This window comes from Lasioglossum baleicum, chromosome 3 (genome assembly GCF_051020765.1).
Source record: "Lasioglossum baleicum chromosome 3, iyLasBale1, whole genome shotgun sequence".
Taxonomy (NCBI): domain Eukaryota; kingdom Metazoa; phylum Arthropoda; class Insecta; order Hymenoptera; family Halictidae; genus Lasioglossum; species Lasioglossum baleicum.
The window spans coordinates 13623289-13645016 of NC_134931.1; the positions used below are offsets into that span (position 1 = coordinate 13623289).

The window sequence follows — 21728 nt, forward strand, 5'->3', positions numbered from 1 at the left end:
ATAACCACTTCAATCATCGAATCATTGAGTTCGAAAAGGGCGCCAGTCACTTTTCTGTTCAATGATTGGTCTTCGGTGCGAGTCGGACGCGATTCGAGCACTTTCGTAGCAAAAGTAAACGAATAACGTTCAATTTTTCCAGTTACACAGAAAATAAAGGAAAGCCACAGATTTCAACGGTAGAAATCGAATTTCTCTCGAAATCAGTGATTCGATCGTCGAGATTGGACCAAACATTCGAGTCCGCAGGTGCCTCCTTTCTTTATTGTTATTTCATTAGTCGTATCATGACGCATTAACCCTTAAGCATTGTAGACAATGAAACTTTGAATTAAATTTCTATAACTATGGATGAATGGAAATTACGTACTAATTAAGGGTTAAACGTTCTAGCATTATGATTAAGAATAAAGAGTATTTATCCTGCAACTTACATGGTAAATCTACTTACAATTGAATTCGGTCATTTGCGCAAGGATTTTTATGAATCGCTTCAGAAAGCTTTTTTGCCGTACGGTTTCGAAGTAGAATGGAAAGCCCAGTTCAATTTTAACAAACTTTCTCCGATATCAAGCTCGGGACGTGTGCATTATAAATGCGTAAAATCGGTAGTAGTCTGATAACGATGAAAGTTCATTTCCATTTATACGTCGGACGTTTGAAAGGGGGACAAACTCGTGGTGTACGTCGAAACATCGGCGCCAAACACAGCGAGCCGATAACACCGTCAAAAATTAACTGTTACCCCCGGAATATGATTTCCAAAGTGTCTTCACTAAATTCAATCCCGTCTAGAAATGATGTCGATCAACGTCAAATTTCGACGAACAAAAGCCTCGAAACGCGACAACGAAACCGGAAGGGAGAGAGCACATCATTTATCAACGACACGAGTAAATTTGTCGGCACACGCTGCGTGTACGAAATTACCAATTAAACGTGATTACAATTATTCCCTTTTGAATAATACGATCGCGCGCGCGCGACCGGGTGCGCCGCATGATCGGGCGAGTTTTTTTTTCGAAGAGTAACACTGCCGAAGCCAATGCCGAACCCCAACTCCGCCGTTATATTTTCGCGTGATCAGCGACAAAAGACGGTTAGGTAAAAGTTATCGGATAAACGTTCCTGATTGATCGACCGGACCCCGTGTAATTGCTGCGCTTTTCACGCGCGCGCCGCGCCGCACAGACGATCACCGCGAATTCGACAACTGACAAATGGCCGGCCGATGATAGAGATTAATGTCGGAAACGCGCGCGGCACATCCAGACGTCACGATGTTTGATCATCGAAAACCGGCAATTGGTCGTCCCGATGGCGAACACTTTTCCCGGGGAACGAAGCCCCGAGGATACCACGCAGAAACGCGGTACCTCTAGCCGCGCGAGCCTTCCGGCTGTTGGTTGTATCTTCTCTGAATGTACAATATTGACGTTTTATCAGTACCGGGATCGGCTCCTCGTTTATGTTAGACTTGGGAAAAATAACGTCGACAAAAAGTGTAAAAACGACATGGTAGCGGTATTTGTTGATTGTGAACCTTTGTGCAGATTCACGTTTTCCAATACGAGGTGATCGTGGGAGAACAGAGTGGTCAGATTAGAATTCTTGTCTCCCCACTCCACCTTCCCCTTCCACGACGCGTCACGTGGCACGTTACATGTCTTTGTTGCAATTTATTAAATATACAGTGGATTTTATACATTTATAATCCGTATATCATTTTCAATCTGTTAACACGTTCCGTGCCAGGCCCGTTTTTCTAGACTTTTCATTCAGACCATTTGATGTTTTGACTAAAGATTGATATATTGAGTTGGCAAATAAGTTCGTTCGGTTTTTTACATTGGAATAAATCACAAAAACCGAACGAACTTATTTGCCAACCCAATATTATCACTAGACTGCGGATTTTATGTGTTTATGACGAAAATCGGTGGATGTAATTTTAAACAGTAAAAACATTAAAACAATTTAAGAACGCCCATATGTTATTCTCGATTTAATAAAATTGTTGAAAATAGAAAGAAAGATTTAATATGACTTCAGTGTCTCGCAATTGATGAAGACAATTTTGTATTTTGCATAAAGATTCGCAGTCTAATTATCACATAATATATCATTACCTCATCAATCCATAAGTAATTACTAATTACTAATTACATCACATCGTGTACCATCCGTGGCGCTGCAATCAATTTTAACTTTTCAACAGAAGAAAGAATAGGTAAATATGTGTACGGAGTACGGAGATAACATTGTTTGTTTTTCAAATGTTGTTTGTCTTTGTTGGAAAACAAGTTCCTTTTATGAACTTTCACTGTTTCAACAGTGTATTCTTGCATCGGCTGCTGTTCGGTTTAGGAGACCACAAATTTTTCACTTTTTTATTTGTATAATCCTGTAAATTTTCCAAGTAGTAGTAATAGTAGTAGAAATTCAGAAGTTCAGCGATTTTCACCGTTTTCTTGCTTTAACAAAGTGGATCGTTATATGTAATTATTAATTATTGTATACATATATAGCAATTAAACAAACTTATGTGCTTTGTTCTATACTGCAGTTTTTGTAAAGACTCATTCTTTTGGTGGAAATATATTCTACAATCTTAAACTTGTTATTAAACGTCACTGAATGGAAAGTTTAGCGTGTACCATCGGTGGCGCACGTGGCAGGGAACGTGTTAAACATATTAATAATTTCTATTTCACTCCAGTTGATTCCAATTCAGGTAGACAATTCTTATTTTGCATAAAGATCCACTGTCCATTTATTCGTACTTCATATTACACACACGCGTGTCTCGTTGTATTACTTAAAAGTTGATAAAATTCGCCACCGACTGCTGTTCTAGTGCCACGAGTGATCAAAATCAACGTTTACCCATGCATTGCAATTAATCATTGCAAATGGTTTGACTGACAGTTCGCATTACACGACTTAATATTAATGCGCCTTCATAAATATCATAATTATCAATTAATTTCATACATTCGTAAACTCGCTATGAAAGTCGCATAAAGTTTCGTACAGCTAGTGGTCACAAAAAAATAGTAGAACTGTACAATCTAAGAAACAACACGGACCCGAGGGTTTTTCTTATTGGGCTGTCAAGAAAGTAATTTCGGTATTTTAATGTGAAGTGAAACCGAATTTTTTTTATACAAGCGATGTACTTTAATCAATAAAATATGTTCTTATTTATTCTTTTTGGCAAAAGATCATCGAACAAAATGGAACATATCTTATTTATTAAAGTTCATTGCTTGAAGAAAAAATTTCAGCCCTATTTCACTTTAAAATACCGAAATTACTTTCTTGCCAACCCAATAGATCAAGGCTGTAGTATACAAACTGTGTTTCCAGAGTACAGTAGGACCTCGATTATCCGAATCTCCAATGTCTGAAGTCTTTAGTACCCCAACATGCTCCAGATATATGCAACACTATTTATTTGAACAAATTAATAACTGATTCAAACTGGTCGGAATATTCGACTAGTCGTGTTTCCCCGTTTAGTTCGGACAATGGAGGTTCCACCGTACCGTGTCGTAAGAGGGTTGAGTGGACAATGTTGTTGAGCGTCGTGAACAAGTTTCGGATGTTGATATGAGGGTTAATAGGACAGCACAGGGACTCTTCCCTAGAAAATTGATATTCCCCGAACAGCAGCGTTTCGGAACTTCGACGAAAGCGGTTCTGCTCGATAATCGGCGTAGGTTTAGCGATCGAGACGCCATGCCAGGACGATTATGACGCGACGGTCTGACGCGCGCGTAGACGCGCGTCCCGAAGACGGAACGATCCCGTGTTCCCCGCCGCGAGAAAACGAGAAAAGAGACGGGTTGTCGGACGTTTTGCGGTTTCGACGTCGGCATCGAAGCGACAAAAGGTTCGCCCCTGCCTATCGACCTTTCGGTTTTCGTTTCACGGCTTACACACGAGCTAGTCCCTCGTGAAAACGAGCTCTCTCTCTCCTCCCTTTCTCTCCTTCTCCCTTTCCGCCCTCTCTCTCTCTCTCTTTTTTGTTTCTCGTTAGGCTGGTGGCTGACGGCGCGCGGTACACGCATGGTGTTTTCACAGCTTGCCGTTCGACCGGGCTAAAACCCCCGTGAAAAACCTACCCCCGGCCCCTCTTTTTTAGAACGAGCCTGACTCCGTGAAATCTCGGGCGTCGGACGCGTTCAACTGTGATCCCCCGACCCAACCAAACCCCCTCTATCCCCGTACCCCTCCTTTTCAAATAAGGAGAAATAAAAATTTGTACCGCCCTCGAGTTTATTTTTCTTCGCCTCGCTGGATTTATTCTGTTAAACTGCGAGAGACTGCGCTTGACCGATGACGCCCTGCGCGACCGGCTTCGTTAGATTGACGTTCAAGTGTCTGATTTACTAGGCCGCGGATCGTTATGCAAAATAAAAATGTTCTGCATTGATTGTGTGGGCAGCAGGAGTAAAATAATAATTAAATTTTTTTTTAATCCGTTATTGTTTCCCATTTCACCCGGCCAATTTCTTCGTAAGTGCATCAAGATCCGCAGTCTACTGATTACTCTGATGATCAAATGGTGGATTAACACTTTACTTACCGGCAATTTTTTAATAGCATTTTGAAAATGAAAGATCAACCATTCAAGACAGCAATGTCGTTTACAATTAATTTGTAACTAACAATAAGAATATCCTCGATGTGCGTGTGTGTGGATATTGTTCAGTTAATGTGAAATCTTAATATTTCTTCCGACGTTATTTATCGAGACCTTTTATGATATTTTTATATTTGTAGATTGTTTTACATCTGTCAAGTGTTCAAATAATTACGTATGGGTGTGTAGCCACATTGCGTTCCTTTCTAAATGTCCCGTTTTTGTAATTTCTAAAAATCTTCGAAAAGCGGTAACCATTTCGCAGCATATATTTATCGTATACTGGTAGTATGAAAATAAAATTATGCCATTCGAATTTGCACTATTGTGGCCAAACAATATTGTATGTATGTTGGATTGCAACGTTTCTGCTAAATACACTCCCCAACCAATTTTAACATCTCTTTTGCATTATCTTTTTCAAATTAAATTCAAAAGTATTTAAGACTTAAGGTTGCATAAGGTTCTGTAGCAATGGTTACAACTTTCTCGAAATACGAATTCCCTGAATTCTCGAGTCTGTATACCCAATATGGAGGATCTTGCAAGTTTGCCTTATTTCCAGTAAGAAAGATCCACATCAGTGTAGTCAGTATTGACGATGGCGGCATTCAAACAATAGTATTTGTAGTAGCGTAATGTTACGAACTGTTTATCAAGATTGCTTCGAAGATCTTTAGAAGCGCTGAAAGCGGTTCATTTATGCAACGGTGGAGCTGCTTGGAAGTAGCTCACTAGAATTAGTGTGCAAACAAGACACACAAATTCGTACACTACGAATATTGAACTCTAAAATATACATATGTAGATATACATCTGTGATCATGCCAATTAAGGTCGGTTTATCTTAGTTAGCCAGTCCGACCCGTCGGACAGAACCTTACTACCCTGGTTTTGTATCCAGTATTTTATTTTTTTGGAAAATACTGGATACTATATTATTACCCTGGTTTTGTATCCAGTATTTCAGCTTTTTGGAAAATACTGGATACAAAACCAGGATAGTAAGGTTCTGTCCGACTGGCTGGTACTGGTTAAGATAAACTTTATACGTATACATTTGGAGACATGGATAACAGTCATAAATAGATTGCGGATTTTTATGCAAAATGAAAATTCTAACAGAAAGTTTTAAAGTATTTTCAAGTTCTGCATTCTAGGACTTTTCACAAATTTGTACAAGTTTTCCAACACAAATGATTATCTCAATTATATTGCATTCGTTTCGTAGTGTTTTTGTACCCTATTATATTTTATTTCATTATTAATAAAACTTTTAACGCAGTCGAAGAGACTTTCTTTACCTCTAGTTTCGAAAAGTTAGTCTGCAAAACCTCATTGTATATTGTAGTAATAATCCATTCATTTTACAATATTAATGTACGCATATGTATAAGGTTATACTACGTATGTTATGTAAAATGTAAGAATGCTTTTATCCTTCGCGTATAAACGCGGCCTAGTCTTCTTTATACACGCATGTCGCATTATGCTGTTACGTTAATATTTCATTTACATTTTCCAAAGCGAGAAATAACGTTACTCTCACTGTAATCCTTATTATCACACAACCACATGCTTGGCATAAGCCCTTCTGTATAGACTCCTCTACATCCGTTGAGTGTTAAGAACTTATTCGAAGAAATGTTCCTGGTACCAGCGCATGAATATTTGATAATCATTTTCATCCACTCAATGGAACTTTCCGTGCTCTTAAGATGATATTTCGTGAAACTTCTAAAGCGTGTTCCGCAACGAGCGTAAAAACCCTTACAAAATTACCCGAGCAATTGTTCTGGTTGCAAGTGGAAAGAGTTCTACGAAAATCCAACGTTCAAAAAGTTTATATTTAAAGTAGTTAACAATTCTACTGTTCATAAAACATAATCACAAGTTGGAAATAACGTGACGTAATCATAAATTCATCTTTATCTGTATACTACATACAGATTTTTATGTAATGTCCCCGTTGAATTTCAAGGAGTAAAGTTTCTTCGTTTAGTATAAAACTGAACCTCAAAGAATACGTACAATTTTTTATTTTCAAAAGAATCATTCTTCCACAATTATACTGCGGATCTTTATGCAGAATAATAATTTTTTGTACTGACATTCAGGCATAGGAGCTGCATAGAAATTTGTTCTTTTAAGGATATTAATAGAGTTAAAAATAATACGGCAAAGCCTTGATCTAGGAAAATCCTCGGGTCCGTGCTGTTTCTTAGATCGTGCTGTTCTACTATTTTTTGTGACCTTGCCGACCGCGTTGAACGTAGAAAAGGACAGCGCGTGAAAGGACCGTAAAAATGCCCGTGTACATGCGTACATTTACGGTCCGTGTTTACACGACGCTGTCATCGACTCTCGGAGCATCAGTTGCCCAGGCCCGAGTTAAACCACTAGATACAGTTCGAATTACATCGTGTTTAGTGTCATTTCAATCAGAAAAATGCAGCGAAGTGGATAATTCATTTTTCGAAGATGTTTTTCTTCGATCAAGGCTTTACTTGTGAATCAAATTCTCTTATCTTTCCACCGTTTTCACCATAAACGCATAAAATCCGCAGTCTAGTCAAAATAATTGTAATTTTCATATGATACAGCATAGAAATTGCCATTCACAAGACATATTTAATTCTGAATAGTCCAGCTGACATTTAATATAGATTTCTGCACTCGCGCGAAGCACCGTGCACGCCAGTTTCGCTATAAAACGACAACAATGATGAAATAGTTACGAGCTCGAAGTCGACGGAGGAGCTCGTCGACAAGCTTCTGGCGGAGTCGTTGCTCTGCTTAAAATTCCGATCGTTTTAAATCCCGCGGAGAGAGAAGGGGAGAAAAAGAGATAGAGAGAAAGAGCAGGAGAAGGAGGGTCGGAGGGGATCGATATCATCCCACAAGCGGTCCCGCAAATCCGATTCAAACGAACGATAGAAACAAAGAGGGGACGATTGTACCTTTCCGTGTCGGTTTTCTCTCTTTCTCTCTTGCTCCCTGTTTCTGTGAGCGTGTAATCCCAACCCCAGCGGTGGATAACGAGGGACAATGACACTTGTAACTCACCATGATGACCGTGCACATGATGCGTGTCCGGCAGCGGCTTGCCCGACAGGTAGTCCTGCTTGCAGACGAACTTGTTGTCGTCCAGGACGTAGAGCTCCTCTCCGGTGCTCATCTGCTTCCGACACACCAGGCAGGTGAAGCAATTCAGGTGGAAAACCTTGTCCCTCGCCTTCCTCACGAGGTCCTGTGGGCTTATCCCTTGGAGGCAACCGCCGCATTTCGTACCGTATCGCCTGCAACAGGCCCGAACAACAACCACCACCGTAAATAACCGAAAACAAGTCACGGCTTTTAGAGACTCGACTGAAGTCAATGGCGTTCGGATAATAAGATCATTAGGGGTCTGCGAGAACCCGAAAATATCAGGTCGGGCTCTTCAAAGTATAAATGCGCGAGAACCCGACGATTTCGGGTAGGTACCCGGTACTACAGGATCGGGAATTGTTTTACTCGGATCGAGATTCTCGAAATATGACCCTCGTGTCAATCTGACGAATTTTTCGTAGAAAAATTGATCTGAAAAATTTGTCACTGTTATTTTTTCAACGGGAAATATACATATCTGGTATTGTTAACGCTAACCGTATCGCGACCGGTTAAATGACGGCTTCCACATTGTTTATCTTTTAATTATTGAAATTATAAAGATGCTTCCATTAGAAATTATTCAATAAATTTTGTTATTCGAGCACGTATTATTATAAAAATTGTGAAGAATCTAAGTAAATTCAGTCTTGTAAAAAATTTTTATAAAACAATATATATCCGACACATTTTCAACCCGTTACGGTTAGTGTTACTAGCAAAACATGCGACAAAAAGATGCGATGGCATTCGTAACAAAAAGGGCCTCGATGTGGCAATTTTTAACGTGCATAAAATGCGCCGTTTACCAATGATCTTTTCATGAAAATTCTACCAGCACAATGCCAATAATTTTCTGATTAAAATGACACCAAACACGACACGATTTGGATCGTATACGCTTGTCTATAATCCACGATATAATAGAACCTCGATTATCCAAACTAATCAGTGAAACGTGATTGCTTAGCAAGAAATAATCGTTGAATGTTTCTTTACAGTAATATACTGCGCAGGTGTAGTTCTGAACATTGAATGTAGTAATATTACAGTAAATTATGTCACAGTCCCGTTCCTTACGAGGCAAAACCCGTTAAATCTTCAATTCTTATTCGAATCCACGACTCGAATCCACGGTCGAGGTTTTTTTATTTCTTCGGCGCTGAAAAGCCGGATAATGAGCGCACGCGTCTCCGCGGGCTTTTGGGCGGACCGTGATTAATCGTTAAACGCGGTTTCCCGACGCAAGTTCCTCCCGGATTCCGACTTCTCCGACGCTGTTTTCTTTTTCTTGGTAACCAGTTGCGCGCCCGTATCAACGCGAAAACACGTTTTCCTCCGCATTACGAACGCGTTAACACGGATTTAGCCCTTTGTCCTTCGACGCACGGTGGCCCGTTTATACACATAAAATAGGTGGAACTAATTAAAACATCGCCATGCCACGAAATAGGTTAAAACTAGGTCTTTAGGTAATTGATTTCTAGTGATCGTTACAATAATCATTTTTTTTTAAATCACTGCTATTCGTCATAATATCAAGAAAAATTTACATCGGCGTGGCAGTAGCTTTCATAGTTATAATATTTCATGAAATGAAACGTACCCTCTCGTGACATATGAAACAATTTATTATCACAGAAAAGATATACATTTTCCGAATGTCGTGCTTTATAATTTTACATAACGACATGTACAAACTTGATTTGTAGACTGCAGATCAGACGCATTTGTGAGAAAAATCAATAGGCAAATACTACACTGTTAGAGGAATTTAAGAATATTGTTACGTTGCTCTCGATTTCTTAAGGATGTTCTGGAGGTATATAAAAACGCAACAAAATTTTCAAAAATTTGACAAGGTATAATTCTTACTAAATTAATGCAATTACCAAAGTTTGGGTTCGATTCACTGCACCGTTTAAGTATTATAGCAACTTAAAGTTTGCACATTTTAACACGTCTTCTTATGGAGAATTCATAAAATTCAACTTCAAACCCTATTTAAACCTTGAAAAAACGCAACTGGAAACTCCAGTTTTTTTGTATATGTAGTAAAAATTATGTAATTAATTATGTTCAAAGTTTATTAGGATTCACTAAACAGTTACAGAGTAAAAAAGTTATAAACTGCTACAAAACGTCAAATTTATCGTGTCGTCTCTCACTAGCATGGAAACGCGACAAGCGTAGACCACTGAATATAGCTACAGAGGGTACAGTATTCGCAAAAGTTTAATGCAAAATATACTCATGAATAGCTTTCATTGCCATGTATTGATGGATTTCGAATTTCTTGTACTTTTGTTTCCCATTGTACCTCCAGAACATCCTTAAAACCATTGAAAAGAGACACGCATCTTATTCCACTCCTGTTTTTGTACAGTTTGATGCAGAAAGTTTCGCATAAAATTCCGTCTTCCTTGGATCGTACAATTCCCGTTCTCTTCGATCGAATATTTGCTGTATTTTTAACGTATAACTATACTCCCCGTAATATTTCTTCAATCATTGTCAACACTTTGAGTCTCGTAGGGTGATCACGTCCACAGCGCGACACATTTTCTACTTATTCGTTTCGACATTTTCATTTTCCCGCCATCGGCGACACGCCGTACATACATGTGATCGCTTTGTACCGTCTCCCGTACACAGAACGAAAAGGAAAGTCAATGTTGTGAGAGGAATGACGTTTATTGGTCCCGGTGCTTGCAAGTCCTGTCATTAAGCCGCGCGACTCGCAAACGTCGATAAAAGAAATATGGCGCTTCTAAAGAGATGGGACTTTAACGTCCTCTCATAGAACATAAAAAGTTAAAACCCTTCGGTGCCGTAAAAGCGCGTCTCGCGGTTACCGGCGCGGCGGTCGACCGGTCGATTTTTTCACCGGGACGCGTCCTACTTGTTAATTTCATATTAGTCGCTTCTTATTTTACCCTGGCCGTCCTCCTTCTTCGCAGTAAAGCGTTCGACGGCCTCCCGAGGGAACCGACAGAAACGGATTTAATGGGAGAAGCTTGATTCATTTTCGAAACATTCACTCGCTTTGGAATGTTATCCGAAGCTCTGTTCGTTTTTACGTCAGTTTCCAACAGTTTCGGTTATAGCAAAATTGACGGCAAACACAGTCAGACATTTATTTACTCCATCTTGTGGTGGCAGTCGAGGCAAAATGTTTAATGAACTTGTAATCTTTTTCTTTAATTTCGATAAATCTACTTAATAACCATCTATTACCATTAATAACATTTTAAAACAATAGAAGATTTTCAGAATACTGTCATTTTATTTTTCACTTATTAAAGTTATTGACAAAAGAGATGTGTTTATGTCACGTTAAAATTTTCATTTTGCTTAAATATTCGCATACGACACATTATGAACGCAAACAGAGATTTGAAAAAATAATTGAACGTACATAGATAATTAGAGGGAAAGGGAGCCTATGTTCGCTGCCAAAAATTGAGGACTTCTAGGTTTGTTTGAGAAGACTTTACCGTGTCTGGCCAGCACAGGAGCAGCCAATAAACGAGCATAATGTTTTGAGAGCAGTGGACCCGAGCCAGGACATTCTAAGGAAGCTGATCAACAATAAACTTACGTCACAATCGTGCTGGCGATACCATAAACACGTTGCTGGAAGACGGAGCGCAGCATGTTATTACTTTTTTCTATACTACAAGTGTGAGCGTAGAATGCACTTTTACGAGACTTTAAATTACAAGTTTCTAATTTCGACACGATGTAATGGTATGCTGTTGAAAATACATAAATTAGCGAGACATCACAACAAATTCTTATTTCCCTTAAATACTTTATGAGATACGTATCGCGATGATCAATACACAATTCCGCGAGACGACTTCATCGAATTTAGTCAGACGAAACGGTAAACTCGACCGAAGAGATTCGGCCATTTTTTCCAACAAATGGCACCATTGATTACCTTAAATACTAATTACTCCCTCTGTCCCATAATAATAGTAGCAAGTGAATATTTAAACGGGAATTATTGGCGAATGCAGCTGTAAGTTATGTTGTAGCGCAAAATTGCGCAACTTTCATTCAAAATCAATGTTTCATGACATCTGTCATTTGTTTTGACACATCTTTCAATTTTTAGTTTTAAATTACTTCTAATTTCATCCGCTGATCGAAATCAATTGTTTTATTTCAGTTGAATATCAACCCATTGTAAAAGTAAGATGACAAGAAACAAGTTATGCTGGAAGCAATGTGGAACAATGGCTCCAATAATGTTAAGCTCACGCATATAGGGAAAGCAAAGCTTCGCAGCCAAGGGATCCTACCTACAAGTTTAAAATGCAGTAACGAAATTATTGAAAAATCCAGCGGCACCTATCTGAATACTAAAAATAAAAATTAGGAGTAATATTTTTAATTTATTGTTTAATGTAATCTAGTTTTTTGATAATAAATGTTGCGTTTTATATTTATTTTCTTTTGCTACTATTATTATGGGACAAATTAAATTCGTCAACTGCTACTATTATTATGGGACAGAGTACTAGATTTTGTGCTTTTACAGGAAGAGAAGGAACTTTCACACAGGGCACCACCAATTTTCAGCTTTTCTGAATGTAATATTATACAAAATTCCAGGAAAAAATGATAAAACTTTTTCGTTCTAGTGCGCGGAATCCAAGTTTCAGTGTGCGGAATTCACTCGTTTAATCTTTTCTCTGTGTATGGGGTGCAAATGCACCCACGCTGGGAAAAACGGCAATAAAAAGTTGACGAATGGAAAATTTCCACAAATTTTCTAGGAATACTGTCCCAGATATGTTTCCAATTTTTAAAGTATTATATGCTTATCTTGTAAAAATCAATAAAATTTCACAAATACTTATGCCGACAAATTTTTTTCTTTACATTCTGCTCTAAAAATGTGTGGGGTCCAATTACAGTCCAATTACAGCATATTTTCTATTTCAAATCAATAATTTAGGAATTAATCGAAAACATATACATATTATGTATGTTATTTCATATAGTACAAACTAGTATGTGTAGCATCAAAGATGACATAAAGTTTATAGTAATGACAGAGAAAATTAAATAACTTTTTTATCGATTGAGGAAAATATGTCGGCAGCATTGAAAATTCGTAATTGAGTGTATTCTTAACAATAAAACCACATAATTAATATGAAGTTTGATACTCTTTGTTTCTTATGACCTCTTCAAGTCTTCTAGGCATACTTTCAAACAATTTATTTGTAACATTTTCGTCAATACTATTCCAAGCACTCAGTTTGCATGTTTAAAAACTGATTTATTATTCTGAAATTTCTCACTTACACTTCGATCTAAGTGATCAAATCACAGGTGATCAATTAAATTCAATTTTTTACTGAAATATGTCGTCGCTAGTTTTCATTTATGTTTGGGGTCGTTATCTTGCTGGAAGATATAAATCACCGTGAATGTTCAGTTTTGTCATTGAATCTGGTAAATTCTGTTGCAAAATGTTTACATACCCTGCTACTGTTAATATCCCGTCTATAAAATGTAAATCGCCAACACCATTTGCAGAAAAACAACCCCAAACCCATATTGATCCTCCACCATGCTTTGCTATAGGCGTTATCACCGTTGATTTAAAGGATTCACCTTGTGCTTTCTCCATACACATTTTATTCTATTACAATATCGAAGTTCATATTTTGACTCGTCGCTAAATACTATATCCTTCTTCCAGAAATCTGGTGATTTGTTTTTAAACAAAATAGGTATGGGGATATTTTGTATATGTATATGTATAATTATATTATACAAAAGGTTAAAAGTTATACACGAATAAAGTTGCTCGATTTCAAGCGCGTTTGAGATGTTAGAACGTTGCCATAATTTAAAGTTTTATCATTTTTTTCGTCAAACTGTACGATATTACGTTCAGAAAAGTTGAAAAATTGTCCCCTGAGTGAAAATTCAACCCGAGTTCGAATAAGCGATGCGCCACGAGCAGTTCGCGCAAGAGCTCCGCTTGAGCGTCCCGACAATGACGGCTCAGGTAAATGGAGTACCACTGTATGAATGTTCTCCGGATCGTGAATTCTCCCTCGAACCGATCAAAAATCCATGAAACAGTAAGACCGGGGCCCTAAACGATCGCCGCGCCGCGCCAGTGCGACGGGGCTTGCAGAGATCCTCGCCGGTGAAGTAGACGCGGCATGGCCTGGTCTACGGGACCCCGTGGAACCAGCACGCACCACATACATAAACTGCAGGGTCCGTGGCGAATCGTGGTCGGGATCCACCCCCTTTTTTTTTACCGGGTCCCGGCTGTCCTATATTTCTTGCTACACGCCAGAATTCCAGCGTGCCTCTTTACGCTCTCCTCTTTAAGGGAGCCCGCTGCCCACCCCTTTCTTCCCCGACCTCCTCAACCTTCCTCCTCCGCGCTCTTCCCACCCCCCTCGTTCGTCGTTTTCTCACACAGCCGAGAGACCCCACGAAAACACCACGTAAGCCTTTCTATTAATGATTTTTACGGCCAGCCTCCGTTTCTTTTTCTTCTACGAGGAAGAAAGGACCTGCTGCGCCTCGCGCGCTCCTCATAAAAAGAGAAAATCGCTGGTCCGAAGGGTGGCCCTCGGGGTACTCCCCGTCTCTCTGTCTCTGTTCCCTTATCTTTCTCTTTCGTTCTCGTTCTCGTTCGGTGACGTATGCATTCGCAGAGGTTGACACGGGCCTGGCTAATTGCTGTAATTAATTAAACAATTCCTGTAATTAAACCGGGAGGATTGGTGCGCGAGGCGAGAGCAACCCGAGGGACAGAGAGACGAGCGAAAGTAGCCAGAAGAAGGACGGGGGCCAGCACCAGGCTAGACCTCTGCAGCCCCGACAGCGTAATGACCACTGGTCAAGAAATATCTCCGGCTTCTGCTTCCGTGAGAAGATTGTTAGGAACTACGCGTACCCACTGCTAATTTGGACAGGTTGATGAATAGTTTGAAAAAGTGTGCCGGCTGATTATAGGATGCTTCTCGGTAAGTACGCCGTGTAATAGTTATAGATGACTGCGTCGATCGATAAAAGGTATCCTTGTACCTTGTACGTTGTTGCATTTTTTTTCTCTCTCTCTCTCTCTCTTTCTCTTCTTTCCTCTTTGTTTCGTTTCCTTCGTTTCGGCCGTCACGCCTCTTTTTCTTGTTTTCACGGCAAACAAAAGGCTACTTGACCGAAACGATACGCTCGTGAACGAGTCTTGCTGATGTACGCATCGGACGAACGGTCGATGTGAAAACACGTTATTTAACACGATCGATTGGATCACTGATTGGCGAGGTCGCCATGTGTTCGGCACCTGTGTCGTATCGATACGTATTATCCATGGGGTTCCATGAATTTTTTAAATCGTTCCTTATGATTGGGAGGAAATACTTTGATTGAATACTAATTCAATATGTTTTCTATGTTACATGTTCGTGAACTCATTGCCGTATCGTTTGCTTCGAATCTGTAATGATTACAACTTCTTCGCGTTCTCGATGATTTTCCAGTATAAAAAGGGTAATTATCATCATAACTTATTTGTCGTTTCAACGAAATCCAGTATAAAATTTCTCGAAAACCCTTGGTTCCACGTTACATTTTTGTGGACCCCTTACCAATGATTTTCTAGTATGAAAATAAAATTTAAATTTATTATTATTGTTTTGTCATTTCAAAGAATTTCAGTATAAAATTTTTCGAAAGCATTTTTAAGGTCCTGCGCTATTTTTCGGACCAGTTAGGATAGACTCCCGCGTCAGATGGTCCGTTTGTTATCACTAGAGAAAATGTTTTAAAAAAACTGCACACACAAGAGAAGTTGGAGAGAGGCTGAATCGACCGATTTTTGCCGCAATAATCTGTTCTCGATTGAATAGCACTGGGCGGAGAGAGCGCTGTCTTGTCAAGCTTTGAACAAGCCATAAAGAAGAAGGCAGTTCGTTTCAACGTCGGGCTTTTCCGGCGGGAAGTTCCATCGGGAAGCTGCCGTTTCCACGCGGCGAAGAAATAATGTGGGTCGCGGGTCACGTCGGACACGCGGTTCCGTCGGTTGCCGCGATAGCAATAAAATAATGGAGAAACGAAGAGGGTCGTAGCGAATCGGGTCGACCGATACGCGATCCGCCACGGGATGGCATGCCATGGCACGGGGGAAAATATCCGCGGGAATTTGAATGCACGTTGGTCCGACGCGACGCGACGTCGGAAGTGCAGCCGGAGAGGAACGCGCGCGCGAGAGAACATCAATTGAGATATATTTACTTTCGAAAGCCGGCAGCCCTAAGGGACTGGTGGTAATTGCTATAATTAATCGCGTGATTCCTGTAATTAAAGCGATCGGAATTGCTAGCTGGAAGTATACGGCTCCGATGCTTCCGTAATAATACGGCCGCGGGAGGATCGGGCAGACGAATCGTTTTCGCCAGATTTATTAGCACGCGCGCACCATGCGCCACCATTCAGCCGAGCTACAGCTCCTACGCGAATCGTTTTTTTAACCCCCGACACACTCGAGGATGTTTACAATCGGTTGCGTAACCGGTGAATTGATTGATGAGAAGCACTCCATGTCTGTGGTTTACAACGTCTGCGAAATTATCGCCGGAGCTTAAATTATTGCCGAGTTATTGCTCCCGGAGAACGAAAGATCTCTGTTAGCGAGCCTATCGTGTCAAGGGTGGAATCTGCGAAGGGATTCACGCACATCATTATTATAGCATGCTGCTGTCGTTATCTTTTAACCCTTTGCAGTCGGAGCTATTTTAACTTGAAAATTAAACATTTCTTCCGACCTAGAATAATTCCATTGTATATGATTTTGTTCATTTTTTATGCAATACTAATGTGTAGTAACTGATTAGTAGACAGCTTTATGCAAAATAGAGATGTACCCGAATTGCAACAAACTGGAGTGAAGTGGAAGTTTATTTTCTCTCTTAGTATGTTTAATAGCTTGAAAATACTGTAGCAGCATGTTTAAATTTCTCTAATGGTTTTACCTTTTTAAATTACACCCACTCATTTTTGTAATAAATGCATAACATCCGCTGTCCATTGCTTAGATATACCAACATATTTAATAATGTACACAATATTGTGAATAATAGTTAATACTTGGATGGCGAAGCCCAGCCCCGTTTAGACCCAGTATTTCAAATGACTGTCATTCACTTCCTGCTGAATTGATGAAAGTCTGATGAATTTCAATCAAAATGAATCTAGATGAAATTCTATTGAGAATATATTTAAATAAATTGAGATGAACGACTGTCACGAGGATTTCTATTCCAAAGTGGTAAGGATAGCGCATATCCAAATTTAGAAAATTATTAACAAAAGAACAATCGAATCTTTCAAAATATTGAATGTCATCGAAAAATTTGTCATACGCTCGATCACATTACAAAAAGTGCAAAAAATATTGGCACACTAAATTTCCGATTTTTATAAAACCGTTGAGATGTTCAACCCCTTGCACTGTAACATCGAGTCAGACTGGTGACGAGGATTGCAAACATAATTTGTTCGAGAATTCGATGTATTAAGTTGGGAATACTTTTTGCAGCCGATGTAAATTGATTTCTCTGTAACAATAAAATCGTTCCGAGCCTCAAGAAAAGCAGCTTCGTAATTTAGATCGAATACTAGGAGTCTACTCGAGTTTCTGGATTAATAAGGAATCCCGCGAATTAGTTCAGAAAGTCCAAGTCCTTCTCAAAGTATTCTCTGCGTGATGGATTCTCGGTATTTCCGCGGACAACAAATCGATCCTGCGATCGCAGCAGAGAGATGGAACAATCCCGAGTAAAATAGAAATGTCGACCACTGACCGTGCAAACGATTCCCCAAGAAGTTGTTCCTGCGGTCGAGCGATGACTCGGCTCGCGCGGGTCAAATGGCGCGGCGCTGTGAACACACACCTTGACCTATTGCAGAAACTTTAATTACCGTCCAATTCATTATTTCTCTGTAAACACTCGGTGCCGCCACCGTCAACCACCTCGTTTCGCCTTCCCTCGCGATTACCCGGCAGCGGCGCACATGCGCCCCGTGTCTCGAATAGATATACCGATGAAGGGAATAAACACCCGCGCGATCATTCTCAAGGCGGGAGTCTAATTAACGGAATCCAATTAGCGGGGAGAGAGCGCGTGCTTTCACGGCCGGCCGGCCGGCGTCTCTCTGCTCTTCTATTAGTCTTGCCTACCAATCGTTCCCGAAGTGACCAACAATTTGACCCGTTGCGGACAAATATTGGGACACTCCAGCCATCAAGATTGGCATCGTTCTAAACGCTTGCTGTCCAGATGTTGCCCGTGTTAACCCCTTTTTTCCATCTACTAATTTACGAAAACCTTGTGCCACGAAGTCAAGAATGCAAAACCGGATCGCAAGCGTCAGATTAGCCGTTGAAAGACGGAATGTACGTATCAGATACAAAGTGGCGCCGAGTCGTTTTTAACCCATGATCATTTTTATCAACTGTGCTACTTTATTACCTATACCTTTTATTATCACGTATCTCGGCGCTGGACTTTCACTCAGGGGACCAAAAATTTTCAACTTTTTTGAATGTGACATTATACAATTCGACGAAAAAATGCTGAAACTAAAATTCTAGTGCGCGGAATTCAAGTTTCAGTGTGCGGAGTCCACTCATTTAAAAGTTACACACGAGTGAAGTTACTCGATTTCAAGCGCGTTTGAGAGGTTAAAACGCCGCCATATTGGTTTCCAGAGCGGATCCGCAAGGTCTGGGTTAGGTCTTGGATTCCTCGCACTATAATTTTAAGCTTTATCATTTTTTCGTCGAATTGCATAACATTACATACAGAAAAGTTGAAAATTTTTGGTCCGCTGAGTGAAACTTTAACCCGTATCGTTATTATTTACTTTCTAGCTAATTATACGGATGGTTAATTGTTCATGCATCGCAAGCTTGTCTGCCTACACTTCAAACTTCTTTTTTCATTAACCTCTCGCGAACAGTTCTGTGCTGCTTAAACATGATGTCGTCGTTACTTTTTACGTTTTTCGCTTGTTTTCTACATGTGATACAAGCGACACAGGGTACTCCATAATGTGTACATTATAACTTCAGAAATGGACGAACATACGAAACCTTGTTTTCAATTTTGTTAAACTCGGTGTTCATGTGTTCGTCCCTTTTCTCAGAGGTTATTCAAACGAGTATAAAAATAATTTCTGTCACTTGTGAACAGACTGTCACTTTCATACATGTGTAGCGGTTCTCATACTTTCAAGCTTGACGTAGTAAAATATCAATCGTTTCATATTTACCTGTCGCGTATTGAAACGTTTAGCAATTTATTAAATGTAAACATGGTTGAGCGATACGAAAATTGTTTTGCATGTAAACACGGACCGCGTGGCCGAAAATTGCATGCCGTCAATTAAATCAGGCCTGGGAAACTAGAGCTCCGAGCGTCGATGACGTAGAATCGGTTGAAATAGGTACAGCCAGGCCTCCTAGAATCATCTACCACCACTATTGCGCTCCGGTGCAGGTCCAAACCTGCCGCAACAGGCGGGATATGTACTCGTTTTTCTTAGATCGTACAATTTTCCGTTTCCTTAGCCGAACATTATTACAGTAGATCATCGCTTTCATTGACGCCTCATTAGCAATTTTACACACAGTGGCAAAACGTGGTAAAATGGGGTTTTTCAGTAGTCAAAAACGCTACATAAAAGATCGATCTAGGTCGGTATCGCCCTCAAAAGTCCTATTTTTACGTTTACGAGGCGTAATTTGCATTATTCGGAAGCATACAACTGCGCATGTAGCTATTTTCATAGTTGCATACTGCCGATTAATGCAAATTACGCCTCGTAAACGAAAAAATAGGACTTTTGAGAGCGATAGCGCCCTAGATCGATCTTTTATCTAGCGTTTTCGACTACTGAAAAACCCAATTTTTGTATTATCGAGAGATGAGAACGCGAATCCCGCACCCTTGCAATCCTGGAGACGAGTTGACCGCCTTAACCATAAAATAAATCGTAATTGAACGGGTCAACAGCTGCAGCTACAGTCTCAAATAAAAAGATGAGCATGTACCAATTCTTATATTACGGCCAACCTTGTAAGTAACAAATAAACCGAAATGTATAAAACGGCCCTACCTTCCGACTACTGTCTCCGACATATTTTAGAGGTCGAATTAATTTCCATAGATCTCAATGATCGCGGCGGATACGCTGGCGATCGGGGACGAGTTTTGAAGGGAAGACCGATTAATCCGTGAAATATCGGCGATTACGGCGGAGAGGGTGAACGCGTGCTTGCGAAACGATTCATAACAGTTATGTTAATGTCCTCGGTTAGTCGCGTAACACTGTGAAACACATAAAACCACATGGAACGGTGACGATCCACCGCGGCCGCCGCCGCTTGGGTCCGGACCGTTCTTTCGTCCCCGTTCGTCGATCAACTTTCTCGGCGCTCGTGGCTTGTTCATTATCACTTTCCCTCCTCCTGTATGCTCGTCCGTGAATGAAGAGTAACCCGCGTGATGTTAGAGCACGGTAATTAAACGAATATCATGTATAAGATTATGTAAATCCGTGCAAGATAGATCTAGAATCGCGAACAGTCGAGGTGTACGTGGACCGGACTCGAAATGGTTAATTATGGCGCCGAGCGTTTCTGAGACTGCTCGGGGTATAGATTACCGATTTCCATCCTCGCCACTGGTATTTCCAATACAACTTTAACACGCATGACCGTAATGGCACGCCTCCGAAATCGGAAACGGACGAATGACTTGAGATTTCATTGTTAGGGCTACCATTTACAGCCGCCGGGACTGTGGCGGCTTGTGCGGGCCCGATGATCGATTAAATGGAATTCGCGGGGTAAACTGGGTAGTCGAAGAAGAGCGCAGAAGTCTTTAAATTTGGTAGTAACAACTGCGAACTGATTCCCTCGCAATGTACTTATAACTATTGGGTTGGCAAGAAAGTAATTTCGGTATTTTAAGGTAAAATAATGGGCCCAATTTTTTTATTCAAGCAATGAACTTTAACGAATAAGAGCTTTTTCCCTTTTGTTCGATGATCTTTTGCCAAAAACAACAAACAAGAAAATATTTTATTGATTAAAGTTTTCATCGCTTGAATAAAGAAATTCGGCTTAATTTCACCTTAAAATACCGAAATTACTTTCTTGTCAACCCAATATATCTTTGTATAAGGATTTGGCTTTGTATTCATATGTTCAAATTCTAATGATCTATAAATAAATAACTTTAAAAAAGAAGATGTCATATTTCTTCGAACCGCCGACCGGACCCCGAAAGTCTGATTACAATCGTGATCGAAATTAGTCTAATTTCGTTCACATTTATGATCTCGTTTCAATCAACTTTAAACAATCTTTGACCAGTGGCATTATTCCAATAAAATAGGGTGCCGCGAACAATAAATCGCTGGCTCTGGTTCACCGCCGAAACAGCGACCTTTGTTGATCATTCTCATTCAGAAATACATATATTAATCGGTCGCTTCAGTCACATCGCGCGCAATAGCCTAATATTGCGCGACGCTAGAAATTGTCAGCGGATTTATTGAATAAATCAATTATCGTGATGGGAAATCGAATATGCCATGTTTTATGAAAGACTACGCGAATTACTGGATCGGTAGAAATATTATAACACCGAACACGACCGACGAAATATCACACGAACGATCAACATTAGCATATGCGATCATACCGTTCAGGTATTCTAATTGTATGTTCGTCAACAATGCATTTGCGTGATCAAATTAACACGATGTCTGAACTCAAAGCAGACAATTCACTGTAACTCCTCCACATGTGTGTTTTCTTACGATTTCACAGGCGAGTAAATATCCTCACCTGCTACCCTAGTCATTGCCGATTAGT

The 21728-nt window shown here is 40.1% G+C and overlaps 1 protein-coding gene across 3 annotated transcripts in view; it reads right to left on the reverse strand.

Annotated features, from left to right (window-relative positions):
- The window catches only part of Lim1 (LIM homeobox 1), a 53670-nt gene that overhangs the window by 12405 nt on the left and 19537 nt on the right, over window positions 1-21728 (reverse strand). For all 3 annotated transcript variants that reach the window (XM_076447569.1, XM_076447567.1, XM_076447568.1), the window contains exon 3: window positions 7715-7947. In XM_076447569.1, the coding sequence (XP_076303684.1) occupies window positions 7715-7947 (233 nt within the window). The remainder of the gene's footprint in view (window positions 1-7714; window positions 7948-21728) is intronic.